The 25,648-nt window shown below is 37.2% G+C and overlaps 1 protein-coding gene, 1 long non-coding RNA gene and 1 pseudogene across 3 annotated transcripts; 1 reads left to right on the top strand and 2 right to left on the bottom strand.

The window, feature by feature from the left end:
• Positions 1 to 2,724: 2,724 nt before the first annotated feature.
• Positions 2,725 to 5,306, bottom strand: LOC306868621 (annotated as a pseudogene). Its single transcript has 3 exons — positions 5,189 to 5,306; positions 3,185 to 3,457; positions 2,725 to 3,104 (listed from the first exon to the last, which is right to left on the bottom strand). The product of its transcript is annotated as an uncharacterized misc_RNA (transcript).
• On the top strand, positions 4,874 to 23,785 carry LOC306863026 (fas-binding factor 1 homolog). The gene is made up of 29 exons (XM_079406173.1): positions 4,874 to 5,307; positions 6,140 to 6,167; positions 6,263 to 6,313; positions 6,398 to 6,473; positions 6,704 to 6,764; positions 7,479 to 7,529; positions 7,616 to 7,739; positions 7,822 to 7,902; positions 8,186 to 8,299; positions 8,403 to 8,535; positions 8,747 to 8,898; positions 8,998 to 9,094; positions 10,227 to 10,625; positions 10,705 to 10,776; positions 10,882 to 10,940; positions 12,416 to 12,516; positions 12,602 to 12,721; positions 12,795 to 12,895; positions 13,421 to 13,627; positions 13,812 to 13,919; positions 13,997 to 14,136; positions 14,213 to 14,331; positions 14,433 to 14,555; positions 14,856 to 15,041; positions 15,931 to 16,107; positions 16,189 to 16,326; positions 20,637 to 20,730; positions 20,806 to 20,909; positions 23,283 to 23,785. The coding sequence occupies exons 1-29, from the start codon at positions 5,305 to 5,307 to the stop codon at positions 23,361 to 23,363; spliced, it is 3,300 nt and encodes a 1,099-aa protein (XP_079262299.1). The 5' UTR covers positions 4,874 to 5,304; the 3' UTR covers positions 23,364 to 23,785.
• Positions 23,381 to 24,467, bottom strand: LOC306863121. Its single transcript, XR_013783644.1, has 5 exons — positions 24,332 to 24,467; positions 24,157 to 24,235; positions 23,917 to 23,955; positions 23,746 to 23,795; positions 23,381 to 23,473 (listed from the first exon to the last, which is right to left on the bottom strand). It is a non-coding gene; the product is annotated as an uncharacterized lncRNA (long non-coding RNA).
• Positions 24,468 to 25,648: the final 1,181 nt, after the last annotated feature.

The raw sequence follows: 25,648 nt of genomic DNA, 5'->3' as shown, positions 1-25,648 counted from the left end.
TCATACAGAAGAATATTACAAATGTACCCAGCTCATCAAACGAGTGCTTCAGGACAACAATTCCCCAGAGACCTTGAAGAAACGCAGCTATGCAGACCCATCCAACACAATCTGCAGTTGGGACAAATTTTAGGAATAAATGAACACTTCACAGTTTAAATGTAATTGTATCCATTATTGTACCTTTTTCGTTTTTTAGTGCTATGAGTTAAGAACAGACCATTATGGCATTTACTGCTATCATGAAAATGAACCACGCTCCTCTCCTGACCGAGCGTAAACCTGAAAGTGATGAAAGTGCAATGATTATGCATTAAATTTCAAATAGCAGTAAAAGCAAATCTTTGTTTTTGTTTTTAAAACTTTGCAAAGAAAGAAAGAACAAAATAAAGCTGCGGAACAAAATTGGAAGATTTGGCTTTTCATGAAGATGACATTTATTTGTTTTCTTATTCAGCAGTACGTTATTTCAAATCATCAAAGACATTTCATTGATTTATCTATGATATTAATTGATCAAATACTCACGTTCTAGTTTTCCCTCACATGTTTGGTTCCAATTATATCTGGTCAAAGTTGGGGGTCCGGTGCCTTGCTCAAGGGTCTCACCTCAGTCGTGGTATAGAGATTGGAGAGAGTGTTGGAGCAGCATGGTTATGGCTGAGCATAATACAGAAAAATTTCAGAAAACGATATTGACGATGCATATCAGAATCATTATCCCAAAGAGGACTGTAATCAGGACTCTGTCAGATTCTTCATATCTCAGACTTTTTTTCCCAAAAAGACTTAAAAAGAACTAGGACAAAGGAAGAAATAAGCAATCATCAACAATTACATATTTTAAAACTAAGTTACACAAATGCTGCTGATTGAGCTTAACTTGTATTCAACCCAAAATCTTCATTTAAAGATTCATTAATGTGTATCAGTATCATATCATTCAATATGGTCTAATATTCAAATGTACCTACCCGAATAAACAACATTTATAAAGAGGGAATATTGTATATCGCCTGTAAAACAAAAGCTTGTAATCAACTACAAATCAAAACAACTACAAAATGTAAAATGTAATTAAAATGAACACACAAAATGGAGTGGAATGGAACCATATCCTTTCAAAAGGAAAAGGAAAAAAACATTTAAGAAGACTATTATTGTTCACCAAGACTCCGCTCATTTGATAAAAAATACAGTAAAAAACAGTAAAACTGTAAAATATTTGTACAATTTAAAATAACTGTTTTCTATGTGAAAATATAGTCAACTGTAATTTATTGCTGTGATCAAAGCTGAGTTTTCAGCATCATTACTCTATCCTCAGTGTCACGTGATCCTACGGAAATCATTCAAACAAACATTTCTGATTATTATCAATGTCAAATACAGTTGCGCTGCCAAATATTTTTGTGGAAACTGTGATACATTTCAAACTTTTGTAAGAATTTTATACTTCTGGAAATTTCCTTTAATTAGTCTATTTGCTAACAAAGAGTCATTCTGAAAATCATCAAACCACCTAATGATGTTTATTAAAGTGAACAAACCTGGGAAATGTTCTGAATGTGGGGCTGTCCATAACAGAAGGAGAGGCATCAGGAAATACTGGACAGAGCAGGCAACAGTCCCACTCAGATATCCTAGAAATTTTTTTTATAACTTTAATTTTATAAATTTAATAACAGGATGACATTAAGGACTAAACTGTTTTATTTTGTTCTACAAAACTATGATTGGATCCATTTGGATTTAAATGAAAAACTGATATAACCAAACAGTTTCTTATACAGAATTATTACAGCGGAGATACTCACCTTCAATAACACCCCAGAACAAAAGGCAAAAAACATAAAACGGTTTGGTACACAGCCTACAGACATCTGAAGAAACAGCGCTGTAGCTAGAGAGAAATAAGTTTCAGTCAGAAATGTCATTTAAGTTTCATAAATTTGTTTGATAGACCAGAGTCTGCAAAGAGTCAGAAAAGTCCATTTGAGAACATGCACAACATCATTTGTACATCATTAACATCCAGCAAATAGACCACGGGAAGCATACGCATCAGAAATTAAGCCAATACATATACTGTAAAAAATGATCGTGATTTAACGGTAAAAAACTGTGAAAATGCTACGGTAAAAACCTGTTACATGGTTAACGGAAACTTCCTGTAAAATTTACAGGGAAAAACCGTAAACTGATGTTCCCAGAATTCCCTGCGTTCCATTTCAAATTCTGTTTGAATTTGACGTTTTTTCTTTGAAATAACTATGTTTCTTCTTAGTTTTTTCTTATCAGTTATGTTTATTAGGGTTGTATGTTACATCTAATGTTGTTAAATTAATGTTTATAGCATATTTCATTTTAAGGAGTCTCACCATGATGGTGTTTAGTGCTTGTGTGAATCACACTGTGCACCTTCTGTAAATGCTATTGTTTAAAAGTTGCTTGTGATGGGCTTTGGCTCATCATGTGACTTTCTCATCATCACGTGCATTTGGTTGATATCAGTGTATTTCAAAGGAACAAAACAGATTTCAGTACTTTAATAGGTTGGTATATTAAGATTATATCAGTTAAAGAAATTACGGTATTTAACTGTAAATTTAAGTTAAAACCGTAAAACCTAAAACGTTGCTACTGTATTTTTACGGTAGAATTCTGGCAACCACAGCTGCCAGTATTTTACCGTGATTTTGACCGATTTTTTTTTACAGTGATTCAAATAACATTGAGCATGCATTTTCTTTTCTTTTTTTTTTTTTGCTCATCCATTTGCTCCAGTACTGCAGTTGCATTGGCTGAAAAATTCCCAGCATTCACGTGACACATGTAAACTCTTCTGACACTCTTCAGTCTGAGAGAGAAGTTTCCTTTGGGGATTTCAGCGGTGAAGAACTCAACTCTGTATCGCTCATCTGATGGAACTATTATATTCTTTTCAAAAAACAGAACCTGGATTATTTATTTTTTATATGTTTTCCTCCATGAAACCTCAATCTCTTCAAGTGGGATGTGAGAGCCTACAGAGCAATTCATAGTAACATCTTCACCCACATACGCAGATATGGGATGATTAGACCCTGATACCGTAAGATGCTCTAGAAGAATACACAAGTCATAAGTGAATAAAGTGATACATTTGAAAATGTTGCCCAGAATTCAAAAGATTTTCACTCACCAACAGCTTTAATTTGAACCAGAGTTTCGTCAGAGAAGTTTCCATGTTTAATCGTATCCGTGAAGAAATGAGCTCTATCACGGTAATCCTGATACTGGGCTTCTGGTCGACTCTCATAATCTTGGAACACATCCACTAAAGTATTGACATCTGTTCGTATCCAAATCACCTTCAGTCCTTTCAAAGGTAAGCGTTCATCAACATAACAGGGCAAAACCACTGAAGATCCCAAAGGAGCAACCAGAGGACCAGAAGGACCTTTCACTAAGAACCCTAAAAACTCAACAGAAAACATTCAGAAGGAAAAATTACATTTGAAGTCTCCATTTATATATATATTTTTTAATGATATTATATTATAATAACCCATATTTTTCAGATAAACAAAATTAAATCATTAACCTGTTCATTATCTTAGCAAAGTTTTATATTCATAAGTCAAAAATAATTCAAAAGAAACCATCATGTAACACTGATCTTAAAATATATTTTGTAACCCATGAGAGATCACAAAATAAGAAGCATATAAAAACAATAAAAATTCAAAAGCGTTTCAAATTTATGTAACTGCGCTAATATTAGCACTTTTTGTCCTGGTATTTTTTATTTTATTTTTTTGATCATTTTAATGTTTTGCATTACTGTACGACATTGCCTTATATTTGTCTTGTACTTGTATGTGATGGAACTAAATAGATTTTAGAGTTTATTTTAGAGTTTGTGAAAACATCATCACATCGCAATTAAAAGCAGCAGCAAATAACCTCCCACTTTGGCTACCTGTCAAATCAAGAAACAACTGAAGAATTGCATTTAAACTTTCTGATTGACATAAACACTTCACTCATGGGCATATGGAAAATATGTTGAGACATCGTTATAATCAGAAAATACCTGGCAACATAAAAAATGTGGTTGATAATGACAGATAATAGAGAGCGAAAACTACAATAAAGATTTTTTATTAAAACAATAAGAACTTGAACTTGATGTGCAGCTGGTGTTGGAGTGGTGTAATGACCTCTGAGTAAGATATTTGTCATCTATGGTGGTGTACTGATCAATGAGGAGGACTGCAGGAAAAGAGCTGGTGGATGCAGCTGCTGCCAAACAGATGACCCATTTTTAGTTTGAGAGCTTTCCTAGAAATCTCAACTTTGTATTATGTGTGGAATAACTAATCCAGAGTTATCAGAGCTGAATCAAGGTATGTTTGCAATATGTGCATTCACTAGTTGTCATTCCTGGCTCCATTAGCCTACTTCAAGCAGAGAAGGTCGAATTTCACAATCACTCAATATCTTGAGGATCAGCAGACAATTAATGAACATTTTTTTAAAAAGTTTTTAGTCACCTGAGTTTTTTTTTAACAAAAAGGAATAGGCCTAATCAGTTAATTAATGGTAGTCAAAACTCACATCAAACATTTCAAAATACCAAACAATATGACTAATTATGTAAATGCAGAACTAGAACTTAAAAAAGCCTATTTCCATAGCCAAAATATTACTAAAAATGTTAGTTATGAGGAGAAAACTGGCTTCTGTAAGTGAACGCTGTCTTCGAGTCAAAACTTCACTATAAAACACTGTTGCAAGGTATGTTCCCTAAAAAAAAAAACTAACAACAACAAAAAACTTGAATGGTTCCGAAAGTGCACGTGGACTACATTACCCACAATGCCTTATTGTAACAGGACGTGCGTCACGGAATTTCAAACCCACAGAGCCCACAGCTCATGCGGATTCATCACAGTGTTTCAGAATTACGTAAATAATTATTGTTTTATTGATATAATCTTTCGCTAGAAAGAAAGTGCGGCTTCGTGTGTGGGCTCCGGTCGCAGAGACGCAGGATCTTTGACTCTGAGGAACTAATTCATCGACACCGAAGCTCTTCCCGTTCACAACACAGATCTGAGGCATCTTGAGGATTGAGAAGTGATATCAGATCCTGCCTGTATCCCTATCATCCAGACAGAAGCAGCAGCAGTGGATCTTTAACTGGTCCAGAGCAGGGTTTTAGTGACGATCAGCTGATCTCTTGTAGACGCTGTGCTGGTTTCCTTGGTAACGGGCGCGCGCACAGATTTCACCGTAAACACCCGCTGGGGGTCAGACATGGTAAACATCCGTTTTCTTTCTAATAAAACCACAATACACATGTAAAGTCCAAGAAAACTTCATCAATGCAAAGTAATATAGTTTAGCGAACTCGAGAGGTGGTGAGGCGGGGCTACAGAGCTTAATGACATTAATTGATACGTAATTATTTTAGACAGCTTGTAATCAAAAGTTGTTGCTTTTTAATTTGTAATTTAGTATTAATTATGTATAATTTGGATAATTACTTTAAGTATAATAAATCCTGGCCATGTGACAGAGACTTTATTCTGTGGTGTAATAATACAAATTAATATATAATATAAATGTGTGACCATGGACCACAAAACCAGTCGTAAGGGTATTTTTATTATTATTATTGAGAGCAATTCATCATCTGGATGCCGAATAAATAATCTTTCCATTGATGTATGGTTTGTTAGGATAGGACAATATTTGGCCGAGATACAACTATTTGAAAATCTGGAATCTGAGGGTGCAAAAACATCAAAATATTGAGAAAATCAACTTTAAAGTTGTCCAAATTAAGTTCTTAGCAATGCATATTGCTAATCAAAAATTTAGTTTTGATATATTTACTTCATGGAACATGATCTTTAAGAAAAATTAATAATTTTGACTCATACAATGTATTGTTGGCTATTGCTACAAATATACCTGTGCTACTTATGACTCCAGGGTCACATATAGTAATGCATTATTATAGTACAATATTACATAAACATTTATGTGCAAATATCAATGTTATTTGGTAGTGTTGAGAGCAGAAGAGACCGCTAAAACTGTAAAATGCATACAAGGTGTTCAGTCGTCTCATCTTCATCTTTTGCAGACTTCAAAACAGAAGAAGGGGCTCAGAAGTGAGTTTTTGTTCAGCTCATATCTGTGTTTATGTCTCATATTTTTGTTTAATGGCTGTATTATATGAGCTGTAATATTTCCATCTTTCTCCCAGGCTCTATAGATGACGTGTTAGGAGATCTGCTGGGTGATGAGGATGATGAAGGTATTATTCTCTGATCCAGTCACAGTATTATTTAATGGAGGTGAATGTGCTGTGAATGTAAAGGCGAGTGTCTTTGGTCCACAGGTCCAGTGAAGGTGCGCTCACCTGCAGCCGTGTCCAGCAGACCTGCGGCCATCCTCACATCCCGCAGCGGGAAGAGGTGAGCGCTGCATCTGAAAGCTGATTGGTTACATTTGATCAGATGGTTTGTGTGAAGCACTTGTGCTGAGCTTCATTTGGGTTGCAACTCATAAGCAAGAACATGTGCAAGTCACAGCATGAAATACTCATGTAGCACAGCTGAATAAACAGCAACAGTCTGATAAACTGAGACTCAGATAGTCTGTCACCAGTGTAAACGTCCCATAAATCTGCTCTCTTTGCATTCAGGTCAATTCTGGACGATAGTTTCTTCAGTAAACTGGCAGAAGAGGCTGAGAAAGATGATGAGGTGAGACACGCTCACAATAAAAGCTGAACATACAAGAAAAGGTGCAGAAATTAAACACTTTTAATTACTAATCATATTCAATTAAGTTCAATTTATATTTATAAAGCTACATAGTATACTAAAATGCTGGAAAAATAAAAGAAATTCAGATAAAACAATCAAAAGAATAGTCTTTTATTATAAAATGCATCATGGATTAACAGGAAATATGAAGAACTCGCGTTTAAATAAATTGAACAAATGAATCTCAAAGCTTAGATTTATTGCAATAAACATCTATTTTTAGTGTCATTGATTTTACTACAATAATACTACAATTCTGAATGAGTGTTTATATTGGTATTTTTCATTTTAACTTTAAAGTTTTAGTGATTTTGTTGTGTTTTTGTCATTTTTTATTAGTTTTTATTTTTCGAAATATGTCTATGTAGCTTTTATTTTTTTTATTTCAGTTTAGTTTCAGTTGTTTTAATATATCAAGTTAGACTAAATAAAAATGAGAAATGTTGCCTCAGCAACTAGCTGAAATAAAATAAGTTTGTAATAATTTTATATTTCAGTTAATGATTACTTTAGGTAACTTTTTTATGGTTTTAGTTAACAATAATAACCCTGTGTCTACTAAACTGGAAGCAAAGCACCTAAACGTGTAAATCTCTTCTGTAAAGTCTTAATCACATCTGTTTGACATCTGTTTGAATTTGTGTGTCTCAGGGCTCTGACGTGTCTGAGGCCGATCCTGCCGCTCTGCTGGACAGCATGAAGGTGAATCTAGAAGATGCTGCTCTCTGATTGGCTGACATATGAGATATGAACCTTATCACATCATTCTGTTTTTTGGTTCATTCCAGAACATGGATGATATGGATGCGGATCTGTTCAGCTCCAAGAAGAAGCCGAGCTCAGCTCCTGTTCAGACGAAAGACTCCAAAAGAACAGACCCTTCTAAAGCAGGAGACAAGAGCAAAACCACAGGTGAACCTCTGCACACTGAGGTTTTAACAAATGATTTGATTCTCACACGACTGTTTTTAAAATGTTTCATGTGTCTTTACAGAACATACGGTTCCTGAGAAGAAAAAGCCCAGTTCTGCTCCGGCCTCCACAGCGAGAGCTTACAAGAAGTTCAGCTTTCTGGGTAAGTGCAAAACCACTACTTCTTCTCTGGACAGCATCTAACAGGTCAAAGGGCTTCATGAGGGTCTTGAGGAATGATTTTTTTCCATTTGCTCCATTTTCACGCTGCATGTGGTTCAGATGATGAAGGTGGAGGTCTTGATCCTCCTCCTCCTCCTCCTGCTGGTGAAGGTATCAAAACACAGTGGGACAGTTGAGCTTTTAGCAAAAAACTTTGTGAAAAAAAAAAAAAAAATTCTAAAACCCTGAAGTTAAACATGATGGCTGTTCTTTATGATTCACAGATAAAGTGGACGATTCGTTAGATGATTTACTGGATGACCTGGAACACAAGACGATTAAGAAAACCGAGTCGCCGTCCTCTTCCTCACCAGCTGCTCCTCAGAAAACAGTGATGGGTGAGAGAACAGTGACGTCTCTAAGATCTGACTCACTATAACAGAAAATAAACCCAGAGGCAGCTTGATGACGTCTCTTTCTGTTTTATACGTGTTTTAACAGCATCTCCAGCACCTGCTGTGAAGAAGAGAGATGATCTGACGTTTGACGATGATGAAGATGATCTGATGGATGCTCTGGGCTTTGGAGAAACACACAAAACACAAGGAAACGGAAAGACACAGAAGAAAGACAGGTAGAGTATGTCTACACACCTGTGCTGGTTTAATGCTGGGAGCTAATATAGTGTGGGATAATCTAATATATTGTGTAAAATCTTCCAGAAATGAACCGCAGAAGTGGAAAAGGCACCCTGTACTGAAATGTTTTCTGATTATTTGGATTATTCATAGAGAATATGACACTGGACCTGTTGTGATTTGTGTATATGCGTCCTCTATGATCAGTGATCCTCCTCTGAGAGCTCGCACACGACTGGATGAGATCCTGGGCAGAGGAACATCTCCTCGTCTGCTGGAGAGACCCGTCACGGGAGAGAAGAAAGACACGCCACAGCCGGAGAAACAGCCGGAGAAAGAGAAGAGCTCAGCTGGAAAATGTGATACAGTCTTAACTGATACTGACTTACCAAATGAATTAATTAAAACAAAGCTCTTGAAATCGAACAAACACTAACCTCTGGTCCTGCTCTGTGCAGCCTCTCTAATGGATGAGGAGGACTTCGCGTTCGGCTCGTATCAGCCCACGATGGGCTCGACTCCAGAGGGCCGTCAGTCCCGCAGACAGTCTGTCAGGTGAGAGTCCACACAGACTCATTAATATACTGGACTGCTGACTAGCACATGACTACCGACGTGTCACATGGCACAAGATATGATGTCAAACGAGAATCTTACATAATATTTCATGAAATGTAATGTAATGACATGAATGCAAACGTTCTAAAATAATTTAATGGTAACACAATGATGTACACAATATTTACTCTGTGTACTAAAATATTCAAAAACAAACAAAAATAGTAATAACAATGCTATCTGTAGATTTTATCACAATAATGTGTAAATTAATAATTAATAAAGGTACCTTTTTACTGTATTAATGTAAAAAATATATTTAATGCAATGTTTAAAAAAAATAAATTAATTAATTAGGACAATAAAAATGTCATATGTTATATTTATAATATAAATAATAACAAAGATATCTGTAGATTTTATTCTAATAATAAGGCTGTAAATATAATAATTTTTACTGTATTCATAATCATACAGTTATTTAAAAAAATTAAATTAATTAATTAAAAGGCAATAAAAATATTACAATAATATGTGAATACTTCACAATTCATGTTATATCATTATTATTTTTTTAACAATATTCAAGATCTTGGCTTCCTAAAGTTTCCTTATCTACTAACAAATCTATTAACACAATAAAAGATTGATCGCTCTATACAATATTTCCTGACAATTCACTAAAATATTCAAATATAAAACAAACAAAAAAAGAAAGAATAAAAATGCTATTATTAGATTGTCATAATAATGCAATAAATTCTGAAAAAAAGTCATTCAATTATAAATACAATTAAAATTAGTTGAAAAGGCAGTACATTTACTATAATTCATGTAATACATAAGTTAAAAAATATTTTTCATTATCAGAATCCAAGATGTCAACTTCCAAAAGTCATTGAATTTTTACTTATTAACATAATACAATAAGATGTCCACAAAATTGATTATTTTGCTAAAATACTAGAAAACAAATAAATATCAACAGTATCAAAGCTTTTGAGGATGGAGGCAAGCCAAGCAGATTTATCATTGTAGTTTGTTCTGCATTGTTTATATAACTATATATTTATATAACTATAGAGCGGTTTCATTAACATGAACTCTGTGTTGCTCTGTATCATGTCAGATTCTCAACTGAAGATGTAAGCGTTCACTCGCCCGAACACATGCCCAAGCCCTCTGCACGCACCGCCCGACCCAGATCAGACTGGCTCGGCCTGAAGCAGGACGAAGAGGAGCAAAACATGAAGGAGGAACCCAAACAATCAGCACCAGACACCCTGAAGCCCCCAGCATCGCCCTCCTCAGCAGAGACTCCCGCTTTAAAGACAGCAGAACCACCGGCAGCACCCTCGTCTCCTAAAATCATCTCAAAATCAGTGAAGAGAGACGAGGACGAGGAAGACGACTGGCTCGCTGGAGCACTGAGCCGCAAGAAAACACAGTCAGTGAGCCAATCAGAAGACAGAGAGAGGAAGCAGGAAGTTTCATCAGGTCTGGGGGAGGAAGTGGACGTGTTTGTCAGGTGAGCGTTTTTAATGAATGTTGGGTAGGAATGGATCATGATGCACTGAGATTTGCTCAAATGTGTGGCGTATTTGCAGCTCTAAATCAAATGTGCCTTTAGCCCCACGAAGACCACAGGACGAGTCTCCCATCCCAAACCCTGAGTCCAGGTATAGTTAATACAGAGACAGTCACTGCTGGAAATGTGGTCATGTGAATTACACTGGACTAAATGAAGTGTGTGTGTGTGTGTGTGTGTGTGTGTTTTCCACCAGAGAGTCCACTGGCGTCTCCATCCAACACAACACGAGCTCAGAAACCCAACACAAACCTGGTACAGTGAAACACAGCACTGTAAAATCTCTTATAGTTTCTACAGTTACGGAAAATATCAGGGAGTTTTAAAATTGAGATTTCCATTCCTGGAAAAGTCAAGGAATTTCTATAGTGAATATAAAAGTTAGTAATTTTGCACAACTATAAAATATTTAATTGGCAAGAAATTGCTTTTTTCACAAAAGAAACATAAAGGCACAAAAATTATATTTTGAAGAATATGGGTAACCAAGCAGTTGATTTAGCCATTGACTTCCATGCCCATTGACTTTTATTTTTTTCTATACAATGGATGTGAATGGCTACTGTCAACTGTTTGGCTGGATTTTTGGATAAACTGTCCCTTTAATCCGTGTTAGACCGGTTTTCAATCAGGAGACCTCAGCAAATTTCCTAGGGGCCTCAAGAAGACTTAAAATGATTTAAAAGATGACAAAATGCAATAAAATGTTAAAACATCTAAACATTGTGATATTTTGTATTTTAATTAAATAATTTATTTTTGTCTTTGAAGAACTAGGATTCCCACAGTTTTTTAAAACCTGTATATATGAGAAAAGTCATGCAAGTTAATCAAATCTAAAAAACAGCACTGGGAATTTTAAAAGTTAATAAACATTTCATAGTTGTTTTTTGTTTTTTAAGAAACAGAAAAAAATATTTTAAAATCCCTATTTACTAGATTACAAATGACTGCTTAAGTCATGGGGCCTACAAATATTGTTTTGGAGTCAAAAAGTTTGAGAAGCTTTGATTTAGAGGGACCGTTCACAAACTTTCACAAAAGAAACCTATTAAAGTTATGAGAAGTCATAATAGCAATCAGTCTCCTCATTTCTTAGTTATTTGGTTAGTTTCCTCTCAGCAAACACCATTCCAGCATGTCTTACCAATCAAACGCCCTAAAACAACCCTATAAAACAGACCTCATCCCTAAACAACACAATTCAGTCCCTCACCTGTAGTGACCAGTCATCTGCTCAGAAATCCCAGCATCTCATGACTCACTCAGTGTATTTCAGGCCATGTTTCTCACTTATTCGTGTCCATCAAGCCCCCTCAGCCCGTCTTCACCAGTTCTGTCCCGTTCCAGGACTCAATCAGACCCTCTCGTCACAGTCCAGAGAGCCTAAATCACGGCCCTTTAACTCAACCAGCAGCACACAACCCAAACCACATGCTCAGGACCCCAGAACACCCTCAGGCTGGCCAGGACGTCCAGCCAGAGAAACCCCCCTCAAACCCTGTCCAGGGGTGGCATGTGCCTGCTCAAGCACCCCCTACAGTGTGGAGTAGGTGCTACTAGTGTAGAGCAGGAGTTTATCATGAGAACTATTACATCAAGTTAATGAAAACAAACCAAAATACAAAGGAAATAAAATGGGAAACCATATTCTACATAAAGAAAACACATATAGTGTCACACAATAGTGTGAAGAGAATAATGTGTTTTTAAAACTGCTGTTGTTTCAGTGTTTCCACAGAAGTCTCCTGCAGAGGGCGCTGTACCTGTGACACAAACACACACACCTTTACCTGCAGACAGTCTACAGCAGCTACTCATACAACAACAGGTGACACACACGCACAGATATAATACAAAACATGCTGAAATGCTGATTAATGTAGACTAATGAAGGGTTGTGTGTTTATGTGCAGCTGGCTCAGTCTCAGCTGTGGGGTCTGAGCGGCTCTCTGGACTCACAGAGACTCAGAGACACGGACCATCAGCATGACGTGACGTCACTGCAGAAACGCATCATTCAGCTGGAGGGACAGGTACGGTTACCTCAGACTGATTGTTCAGGAGACTCCCGCTGAATGCAGAAACTGAGATTGCGTCTGTGCTCAGGTGAGGAGTTTACAGCTGGAGAGAGACCAGAGCCAGATGCTGTTACAGAGCGTTCAACAGAGACACAAACAAGACACTGAGCTCATGGAGAACATGCACAGGTAACGCACACACAGACACACACACACACACACACACACACACAGGTGTAACAAACTCCCTGTCTCTCTCTCTCTCACACACACACACAGACACAGGTAACAAACAGGTAACATAACAGAAGAAATGCACAGAGGCGGTGGTAACACACACAGAGGTAACACACAGGCAATACGTAACACACAGAGGTAACACAGGCAATACGTAACACACAGAGGTAACACACACTCAGAGGTAAAATACACACAATGGTAACACAGGTAACACACACACACACACACAGGGGTAAAACACAGGTAACATAACACAGGTATTTCTCTCTCACACACACACACACACACACGAAACACACAGGTGACATGCAGATGGCGGTAATGCACAGGTAACACACATGGAAGCAGCAGTAACGCACAGGTAACACACACACACACACACACACACACAGAAGTAACTTACAAGCATATGACACACACACACACATACCTGTAAGAGTATCAATTAGTGTAATGTATGTGCTCTCATCTTAGAGCTCGTGTGAAGCTGCTGGAGGAATCGGCCGCTCAGCGAGAGCTGCGCTCGCGGCAGGAGAACGAGGACCTGGCGGAGAGACTGGCTGCGGTCACACGTCTGGTGGAGCAGGAGAGAGCAGAGATGCAGGCGCAGCAGCAGCGCAGACTCACACAGTGCCAGCAGGACCGAGACAGAGAGGTGGAGAGACTCAGAGACCTGCAGAGGTGATGCACACATGCGCCCTGAAACTTTGAGTTACAAGTATTCATTTAATTAATTCTTAGCGTTTCATAATAATAATGATCAAAAAAACTGGCATAAAGTTCTTTAAAGCTGACTATGGTTACAGAAAAACATTAACCAACCCACCTGAGTGTAAAACAGGCCTCTTTCATTAACTTGTCACAGGAAGTCCATCCTGGAAATGAAGAGAGATCATGAAGAGCAGATCCAGCATCTGAAGAAACTGAAGGACGAGGAGATCGATGCGGTGACCAGTGCCACGTCTCAGACCAGGTCCTGCACATCACAGACGAGACGTCCCTCAGCGGCTTGAGCCGGATCTCATGGAGCTTGTGTGTGTGTGTGTGCAGGTCTCTGACAGTGGTCATCGAGCAGATGGAGCTGTTCTCCCATAGGCTGGGCGATCTCTCATCTCGGGTGGAGAGTTCACATGAAAACACAGCACAGGGGCTGGAGATCGGAGCCAGACAGAGAGACCAACAGCTCAGAGGTACAAACAGAGGAACAGGCATCTCCAGATGTGTGCAGAACGGACCAGTGGATCTGAATCTGTCATTCGCTCTCAGTCCTGCAGGAGCGCTTGAGTCAGCAGCAGCGTGAGATGGCCGAAGAGAGGTCACGACTCAAAGAGGTCATCGCCAAGATGGACACACAGCTGGCCGAGCAGCAGAGACAGCTGGAGAAGGTCAGGAAACTCCTCTGAATCCACATGACAGGTTTAGTCTGAAAATGGAAACATGAACGTATGAGTGTTTAATGAGGTGTTACACTGGTTTGTGTGTTCAGGAGCGCTGGCGGGTCACGTCAGAACAGGCCAAAGCTGAATCATCTCTGCGAGGACTGGAGGAGGAGAGACGGACCATGATGCAACAGTTCAGCATGGAGAGAGAGGAGCTGGAGAGGGCAAAGGTCAGACACAAAATGACATCACTCGATAAATATGAATTTAATTATTAATCCACATCAACCCTTACTGGACTCATTTCACGTGTCAAGTTAGAAACATGCAATGTAATGCAGTTGAGGGGTAAGATAGAAAAAAACAACTATAAAGAGCCAGAAAAATCATAATATCAAAATAAAATGAATTATTACCATGAACAACAACATTTTTAATTCCAGTGTGTTGTATTCTGCAAAAGTATGGTACAGGATGGGTGTCTGAAATCACACTTCACATAAATGAACACATCTGTCTGTCTGTATCAGAGCGCTCTGCTGGAGGAGCAGCAGTCCGTCATGCAGCACTGTGCTGAAGAGCGCAGGAAGCTGGCGGCCGAGTGGAGCCGCTTTCACACACAGGAGAAACTGCGTCAGGAGCGCGTGGAGAGAGAGGCCAGCCGAGCCATGGAGAGAGACGCAAACAGAGAGGGGTCCATCTTCAGCATGGCACAGGTCAACACAGCACCGCCAGTCCAGATCACAGTACAGGCCAAAATATGGATCATGCTGTTACAGCTAATATTGATCATGATGAGCAAGAGGCTGAAGCCGATACAGACATTTTTAAATGTATGAACTGAAAAGTGATAATTAATTTTTAATTAATGATTTGAGCTACACATACAAAGACTTCATGTCTCGGAATACAATTTAAATCTTAACATTCTGACAATTAAAGTCAGAATTTTGAGTTGAAAACTCATAATTCTGAGAAATAATGTTAGAATTCTGAGGAAAAAAGTCTGAATTGTACAGATATAAACAATTTTTTAACTTTCAAGAGTTTTTACTTGTAAAAAAAAAAAAATAGCATTCAAAACCTATTTTACAACATTTCCAAGTGAAACAGAATAAATTCAAGTGATATGCAACGAGAAAAGATGTAGCATGATTTATTATATTCATATACAATATTTTTATAATATATAATATTTTAGTAATATATATAAACATAGTATTCATTAATATTTTGAATTTGTTTGTATTTGCATATTTTTTGTATCATTTAATTTAAATTTAGATTTATTTAAAAAATGTGAGTTACATTTATTTATAAACTAAATTTAAATTTACTCCTAAATTAAATCTATATTTAGTTTAAATCTTAGTAATTTTATAATGTGCTTTTGCCATTTGTAGTAGTTTTTAGTTTAAGTTTTTCATCAAATATTTATTTTTTATTTCAGCTTTATTTAAAGAAAAAAAAAGCTAATAGTATTAGTTAATAATAACAAGACTGCTAACGTTTAATACAAGATGAAGTTTAAACAACAGACTGCAGACATCAGATGAGAAAGGAAGGTGCAGTGATTAAAGGACATTTTTCTTGTGTGATATTCAGGAGCAGGCGGACCTGAAGCTGCGCGCCGGAGAGCTGAAACAGAAGGAGGAAGCGCTGCTGCGGGAGAGAGACAGTCTGGAGAAACTGAGACAGGAGGTGAACGCTGAGAAAGACCGACTTAGCGCCGCGGCTCTGAGACTCAAGACACGAGCGCAGGAGGTGGAGGGATTCAGTAAGGTAAAACACTACAGCAGATCTGTGTGTGTGTGTGTGTGTGTAACGCTGATCATGTGACACTGAAGCATTCCTGTGTCACAGCTGGCGTCCGAGCACTTTGAGGAGGGAGAGCAAGCGCTGAGAGAGGCCAGACAAGTGGAGGCCGAACATCAGACACGACTACGCAACATTCACACGCAGATGGAGAGACTACGACAACAAGAGCACAACCTACAGCAGGTCTCACACACACACACTCATCACTGACTACAAGCACTGTCACAAAATGACTTTAAAGTAAATAAATGTAAATGATATATGGGTAAAACACAAAAAAGTGGTTTCAAAAGCATCAAAACAATACAAGTTTAATACAGCTTTACATTTCTTACGTATGCTAGAATGTTTCATTTCATTTATTTAATCAGGGACAATGCACATTAAAAATACAATTTGTAAAATGCATCAGATTTAGCCAACGCTGGCTAATTTTCATCCGTAGTCCCTTTATTTCTTCTGAGCAAAAAATAATAACTATCATACATTTTTACAATGATTTACAGAGGAGACACACTAAAATGTCATTCATTGTAACAATAGTTTACAAAAAATCTTTTTAGGCATATTTCGATCAAGAATCATTAGATGACATTAAAAGACTCTGTTTAAGGATTACAGTTCAGCCCCCAAAAAGTTGCCACTATCCTTTAAACCACTAGATCTTACCCATTTGTCAGCAAGACATTTTTAGTTATTTAAAATAATACATTTTGTATGATCATTTTTTCTTGTATTTTGTAGTGCTGTCAAATGATTAATCGCGATTAATCGCATCCAAAATAAATGTTTCTGTTTGCATAATATATGTGTGTGTGTATTCTGTGTATATTTATAATGTATACATGAATACACTAGGGCTGCCACTAACAACTATTTTTATTTCCATTAACCTATCTACTAATTTATCGATTAATCTAAACGATTAATTTCCCACAAAAAAACTACAATTTTACTTAAGAATATTTTATTAAACCAAATGAAATCCAAATTTCTATGAAATCCTTTTTTTAAAGCAAAAGTAAAGTGCAACAGAGTGCAAGTGTCCATCTCATAATCCAAATCACTGAAATCAAAGTTCAGTATTATAGTGCAAGAATGACAACATATCCACATGTTCTAGTCTACTAATAATAAAATTATAATCAAAAAACACTTTTTAAAGAAGTATTTACCAACATTTATTTAGGTGAAAAATGTAAATGTGCAGTATTTCTGAAGAAAACACAAAACAAAACTTTAACATAAAATCAATTAATTGGAGATGCTTTTGATTATTAAAATTTAATGGAACCATTAAAATGGAATCCAGAAAATAATAGAAAACAGAATTTGGTAAATATAAAACTGTAAAACTCAATTAATTAGACAGGCTTTTTGATTAATAAAATTTATTTTAACCATTAAAACAAAGTATATAGAAAAATTAAAATGATTTTGGAAATAAAACGGATTTCATAGGGCCCTATAATTGTATTTTTTTTTTTTTTTTTTGTGGTAATAAAAATAAATGTAAGTGAACAATAGCTTTTAAAATGACTTAAAATACATATATAATTGCAATGATGCAATAATAATTAGTTCAAATAAAGTATCAAAAGCAAGAAATCATGTTTTTTTTTTTATTGAACAAAACTGTTAAAATACATTATGTATTATAAACAATAGAGCTAATGTAGATTACGCATTACAACAAAGGCCTGGACGATTGTTTTTACACATTACCGTGTGATCTACTGTAATCCTTGTTTAATATTGACCATGCACCATTTAATTCAAACGTACACTTAATCTTTAATATTTGTCCATTTCTTTAGGACAGAAATGCTATAGCCACTGTAATTAAATCAAACCGTGTAAACTCAGTGAGGGTTTGAGCTTTTATATTGAAATCGCAATGTATTCTCCTGTGTTTGAGTAGATTTATAAATGATTTAACTAACAAATCTGATGAAATGGCACACATTGCGTTCCCAGATGAACTTATAATAAACCCAAACTCACAACAACATGCAGAAATGAGTTTGAGACGCTCCACATGTAAATGATGACAGTTTCTGTGGAGCTACTGTGAACGGAGCCGCTGTGAGACGCACGTGCTTAACCTAAACGCATGGAAATAATTAAAGAGCATACACTATATTAGAACTGCATTGCATAAAATTTAATTGAATCATAGCGTTTGTGAATTCACAGTTATGCTTAATTATGATTTTTCAATGGGTTTATATCATGCAGCCTTGGAAAATAGTCTAGTAATGTGTTTTATGGATTCTCGTCCGTGAAATGCGCCACTTCCGGTATTTTGCTGGTTAGTCGACACGAGCAAACTTGTCGACTAAAATCGACGAATCACGACAGCCCTAAAATACACACACATACAGTATATTACATTTACATGTCTGTTTATATTCACATAATTTATATTATAAATAAGTATATATAAACATAACCTATTTTTCTGAAATATATACAGTATCTCACAGAAGTGAGTACACCCGTCACATTTTTGTAAATATTTTATTATATCTTTTCATGTGACAACACTGAAGAAATGACACTTTGCTACAATGTAAAGTAGTGAGTGTAGTGAGCTTGTATAACAGTGTAAATTTGCTATGCCCTCAAAATAACTCAACACACAGCCATTCATGTCTAAACCGCTGGTCACAAAAGTGAGTACACCCCTAAGTGAAAATGTCCAAATTGGGCCCAATTGGTGTCATGTGACTCGTTAGTGTTACAAGGTCTCAGGTGTGAATGGGGAGCAGGTGTGTTAATTTTGGTGTTATCGCTCTCACTCTCTCATACTGGTCACTGGAAGTTCAACATGGCACCTCATAGCAAAGAACTCTCTGAGGATCTGAAAAAAAGAATTGTTGCTCTACATAAAGATGGCGTAGGCTGTAAGAAGATTGCCAAGACCCTGAAACTGAGCTGCAGCACGGTGGCCAAGACCATACAGCGGTTTAACAGGACAGGTTCCACTCAGAACAGGCCCCGCCATGATTGACAGAAGAAGTTGAGTGCATGTGCTCAGCGTCATATCCAGAGGTTGTGTTTGGGAAATAGACGTATGAGTGCTGCCAGCATTGCTGCATAGGTTGAAGGGTCAGCCTGTCAGTGCTCAGACCATACGCCACACACTGCATCAAATTGGTCTGCATGACTGTCTTTCCCAGAAGGAAGCCTCTTCTAAAGATGATGCACAAGAAAGCCCTCAAACAGTTTGCTGAAGACAAGCAGACTAAGGACATGGATTACTGGAACCATGTTCTTTGATCTGATGAGACCAAGATAAACTTATTTGGTTCAGATGGTGTCAAGCGTGTGTGGCAGCAACCAGGTGAGGAGTACAAAGACAAGTGTTTCTTGCCTACAGTCAAGCATGGTGGTGGGAGTGTCATGGTCTGGGGCTGCATGAGTTCTGCCGTCACTGGGGAGCTACAGTTCATTGAGGGAACCATGAATGCCAACAAGTACCGCAGGGCAGTATTCCAACATGATAACGACCCCAAACACACCTCCAAGATGACCACTGCCTTGCTAAAGAAGCTGAGGGTAAAGGTGATGGATAGGGCCAAGCATGTCTCAAGACCTAAATCCTATTGAGCATCTGTGGGGCATCCTCAAATGGAAGGTGGAGGAGCGCAAGGTCTCTAACATCCACCAGCTCTGTGATGTCGTCATGGAGGAGTGGAAGAGGACTCCAGTGGCAACCTGTGAAGCTCTGGTGAACTCCATGCCCACAAGGGTTAAGGCAGTGCTGGAAAATAATGGTGGCCACACAAAATATTAACACTTTGGGCCCAATTTGGACATTTTCACTTAGGGGTGTACTCACTTTTGTGGCCAGCGGTTTAGACATTAATGGCTGTGTGTTGAGTTATTTTGAGGGGAATTTACACTGTTATACAAGCTGTACACTCACTACTTTACATTGTAGCAAAGTGTCCTTTCTTCAGTGCTGTCACATGAAAAGATATAACAAAATATTTACAAAAATGTGGGGGGTGTACTCACTTCTGTGAGATACTGTACATGCATGTGTGTTTATTTATATATACATAAATATACACAGCACACATACACATATATTATGTAAACAAAAACATTTATTTTGGATTCGATTAATCGTTTGACGGCACTAGTAATTTGATAAGTACAGGTCAGAATAATCATGTCTCAAAATAGTAATGAATCAATGAACCATTTGAACAATATTATTGATTCAAATGGACAGTGCAAAAACACTGATTCATTAAGATGAACCAGACTTCCCAAAACTACACCCAGTCTAAGAGAGAGAATATTTAGAGGCATGTTTGACTATGATGACAGCAGTTTTGTGATTCTACACCACTGTTTGATGGAGATGTAGCTTGGTACTGGTAAAGCTGCACTATATTGAAAACAGCTAAACTAATGATAAATGATGTAGTTCGGTTATCTAGTTCCTCATGGCTGTGTAACTCTGCTCATGTGACCTGCAGGAGCGTCTGAGGATGACAGATCATCAAAGAGACATGGAGCGACTGAAACACACTCTTCCCGTCCATCCGGGGACGTCAGCGCCTCTCATCACAGGTAATCTGTTTATTCAGACTCACCGAAGGCATTCAGTGTGTCCTACAGTCAATCATGTGTGTGCGTGTTTGTCAGATTTCTCTCCAGCATTAGCCAGCACACACCTGACCCCCGCCGTGAACCCGCTGCCCGCTGAACTACACGCGCGCCTCGCCCTCATCAAACACACCGCTGAGAAGGTACAGAAACACACGTTCACTTCAGCTCACAAATTACCCAGTTCCCCAGTGATGACACTTTCTGATGTCCATAGTCCATTACAGAGGACTATAACCATTTAAATGACCACTGCAGCAAAGCACTCCACATTAAAAAATAAACACTCCAAAATGCAATAAATAAAGATTTCACCAAATTTCCCAAAAATATAAAGCAAAAGTTCAGTTAAGCAAAAATAGCTAAAAAAAAAAAGAAAACAAATATTGAAATGTGAAAAGAAAAAAATTATAAATTAATTAATAAATACTTCAAAAGGGAAAGGTATCACCATATAAACAAACCAGAACAATCCTCATATAAATACCAAAGTAAAACCAAGTTTCTAAACAGCTCCAGTGAAAAATCCAAATGCAAGAATTCAGCAAAAATAGCCCCAAAAAACAAATATTCGAATATGCATTCCAATAAATGAATAGACCTGCAAAAAAGGATCTCACGATATTTCCTATTGATGTTAAAGCCAACAGTTCAACTGTACATAGCTCACAGGTTTATTTTATTCATATATGAAATGATTAATTCAAGCATGTACACAAACCAGAATAATCCTCATATAACTGCCCAAAAAAAAAAAAGTTGGTGAACTACTCCAGTGAAAAATTTAAATAGCAACGATTCAGTCTCCAAAAAGCAAATATTCCAATATACTGCAAAAAAAATAAATAAATAAAAAAGTTCTGACATTTCCTATTTATGTTGAAGCCAAAACCCAATGATGTAAAATACATATACATTAAGTGCAAAATAAGCTTAAGAGTATATTGAATGCATATATTCACAATTTCTAGTATTTGTACAGGCTTTACATTTTTATTTCAGTGTTGTAATTAGCAATTCATGTAATTTTATCTTTGAAGCAGATTTCTTATGTGACAGCATTTATTCAAGTTTTCTAAAGTTTCTGCATCTCCTGCGCTCCATCAAGCCACTCCCATAATATCTGTCACCACTCAAATTAATGCACGGCTCAGATGAACTGTATAGCATGTGTGTAAGACTCCAATATAATTATAAAGTAATTATTTCATCACTAATAAATCTTCCGATGAGTAAAACTGGCTGTGTCTATAGTATTATAGACTACACAACATTATTATATTATTTTCAGATAAATTTTTTATTATTATTATTAATAATATTATAAATTATTGTAAAATGCTCCAGTAGGGTACTCTTGTAATAAAGTAGCGGTGGCTGGGACAGATTTTAAGTATCAATTCTGCTTAAAAAGATGCAATCTAATCCTGTTTACATTAAATAAACCTGCTTACGGACCTGTTGCTATGACAACAAGTCCGGGATGAGCTTTGAAGAACCAGATGATCCAAGATCAAGTGAAATCGTCAACAATCAAATCCAGCTAACTGAGTTAGCGACGTACAAAGAATGGGCCCCAGGTGTAACCATTGAGCATCGAACAACCACAACAAACTTTCCACAATTCAAAATGTCCACCTTTAGTTAATCTTTGAACGATTACAGACTGATGAGTTCTATCACACTCCCTAGTGGCTGGAATGTGTAGATGTCAATCATAATCGCTGGTGAATTGTTGAAATCCTGTCCTCGGCAGAGATTAAATGGCACGGAGGAACTATGTTTGGTTCACTTAAAATTGTTTTTATTTTCCGGCTGATGAACGATAAAAACATTGACAGCCAATCAGAATCAATCCTGCATTCAAATCGCCCACCGACCCACTGAACGCCTTGCGAAATCTTTCGCCCTCACACCAAATTAACACAGATTCCTATTAGAATGACTGGATTTTACCTGTGAAAAACAGTAAATGTGACTGCGCTTTTACCCATAGATCTTCAATAAGATTTAAGTCGCATATCAATATATTCTTACTATTCCTACAGTGTAGCAATGGGCACAGTATGCAAATTCTGTGTTTGCAATCCCTGGAGTTCATTTGCTGAAACATACAGAATACAGCACAGCTAGTGATTCTGGGATGAATTAAACTGATTTTTAAATATTAAAAACCTGAACCAAAGGCAGTATATATAGTATTGCAATTGCGCTTCGAGAACTGACTTTGACAAAGATTGGCAACAGTTGTCTTTAGGGGTTTTCATTTGTGACTTAAGTCAGACTATTTTTGTACCCATTGGTTTACAACAGAAGGCCCAATTATGAAAAGTCACAGAATGTTCAATATGACAATTATCAGAGGTGTACTAAACCACTAAAATCATTAGGAAGTCCTTAATTTTACCAACTTGCATGTTGAGGGAATGCTTAGCCATTATTGCCTCAGAGCAAATATTTCAGTAAATTGGCAACATCCCACCCATACTAATAGTTTCTGGCCATTTCTCTATCAGGACAGGGACTTCCTGCAGGAGGAGCAGTACTTCCTGGACACTCTGAAGAAAGCCTCGTACAACTCGGCCTTCAACACATGACCGCACAGAGATGGGAATGGTTTTGATATGCTTTATTTGATAATAAACATTGTAAAAAGGAGGTGTCATGGTCCGACGTCAATCCCCAGCATTGTCACCATGGAGCGCATCTGTAAAAATTTAAATTAAGTCACTTAAAGTTATATTAGATTATGGTTAAAATAAATTCATTATTGAACAAGCCTCAGGTTACCAAAACTCAACACATGTTTTTCAGACAGGGATAACTTCTCTCATCACAGGCTTGAATGAATAAACGGTCTAAACGCTGACCTTGGGTCAGATTGTTTCTTTATAAGAGACTATTCTAACCAAAAAAAGTTTGTTTATTTTATTTGTATATACAAATATGAAACTATAGTAAAGTTCTACTTGTACGTACAGCTCTGCATCCAGCTGAATCAGGACACTACATGGTGTTCTCAGCTCCATCTGTACAGAGAAACATGCATGAGATGGGTTTGTTAAAGGTCACAGAAGGGGATTCATCTCGACTCTGGAAGATGAGGCCAAACATTCACGAGTAAAAAAAAAAAAAGTTGTGAATATTTACCTGATCAGTGCTGAATCAGTGTTTGATGCAGATGTTCACCTGTTGAGAGAAATCATTTGATCAGATATCCGTGTCTAGAGCAGCGATGCACTTCATATCTGCGCGTGCTGTGTCTCAGAAAGACTTGCTTCGCCATCGTCAGTTATCGCATCAGACGGCACTTCCTATATAGCAGTTTCATCACAGAACACAACTCCACGATCAAAACAGTGTTTCTAAATACACGAGCGGAATACCCACCATTTTCATAAACTGCGTTTAATTATCACGCAGCAAGTCATCCAGCAGATAATCATGATCAAGTCACGTTGAATCCAGCCTGCATAAAGACAGGAACCCATTAAACACTGAACGCCATTACTGTGCTTAAAATCAGCGTAACATTAATAAAAACAGCTTTGAACGACAGACTTACATGTATCATGGTGGTTTGCACGCGTTGCGATCGGATCCTCGCGTGTAAATCATTATGAACATGCTTTAATTGAGCTGATCTGTCCTCTGTGTCCGAAGAAGCCCGAACACGCACGTGCTGCAGAAGGAAAGAGAGCGAGTAGCAGGGAGCGTCCGCTTTTATAGCGCTGGAGCCTCACGACCCACGTGACAAGGGGTGCGTTCCATTCGGTAGTGACCATCCCTGTGCCCTGTTCCCTTCGAAGGTGAACTTTGGCGGGTTCAAAGGTGTAGCGTTCGAACTAACGGTCACTCGGAATTCAGACACGTATCTTGAATTCTGTTTGGAATGATCCTGCTCTTATTAGTGTTTTCTTTCCAAGTGCCCTACGAAGGCAGCATCAATGAGTTTGGCGCACTGGAAATGCCAATGCGTGCTGGGACAGAGAAGCGCTTTACAAAATATAGGTATTAAAAATAACAAATAACTAATTAAAAAAACAATAGAAATCACATTATTGCAACGTAATTGTAATTATAAATTTTAAATATATGTGAATACGTGATTAATTTATCCACTGCACATGTTTTCACCCCCTATTTAGATTTACAAAATAAAGGTCATAGAAACAACGAACAATTAAATGAACTTTAAAAATAAATAAAAAGTCATATAATTGCATATAATGGGTAACAATAATAATAAACATACCTCGTTTGTAAAAACTAATTATGTCTAAATCTAATGTAATATTATGTAACAAATGTTCCACATGTTTTCATGAGAGACCATGTTTTCTTTCCAAAGCGTTGTTTCTATGGTAAAGATAATCAATGATAATATGCTGACAAATATTACCAGACATCAAGAAGCAGAATGAAGTGAACAAAACAAGTGTTTGAAAATGACCATGCTAACAACCAAGGGAAGGTGAAGTTTCATCAGATGACCAGTCTCACAAATGCCTGTTTTCACCAGTAGCGGTATTAGGCTATACTGCTTTCAAACTATATCTGTTGGTTAACAAGTAATTAGTTCACTGTAGTCTCCCCTACATTATATTAAGATAAGATTATTTTATTTTATTTTTTTAGTAGAGCCAAAAGTGTGCTTCATTTTTATTTTACACACAGCCTTTCAGAATATACTTCATTTGATAGCGTGCATGCACAATGGTGATCGACACATGCACACTCGAAACTTGATCCTTGTGTAGTGCCTGCACTTTTTTACTCCAAACGTAATGAGTGATTAAAATGTCTTTATACTGGTGTAAACTAGAGTTGCAGGTATCTTTTAATTGCCTCACACGTCTCGTCAATATCTATTGTTCTGGGT

This window comes from Barbus barbus, assembly GCF_936440315.1.
Source record: "Barbus barbus genome assembly, chromosome: 4".
In the NCBI taxonomy this organism is placed as follows: domain Eukaryota; kingdom Metazoa; phylum Chordata; class Actinopteri; order Cypriniformes; family Cyprinidae; genus Barbus; species Barbus barbus.
The sequence above is the reverse complement of the archived record's forward strand: the minus strand, read 5'-3'. Positions and strand labels throughout refer to the sequence as shown.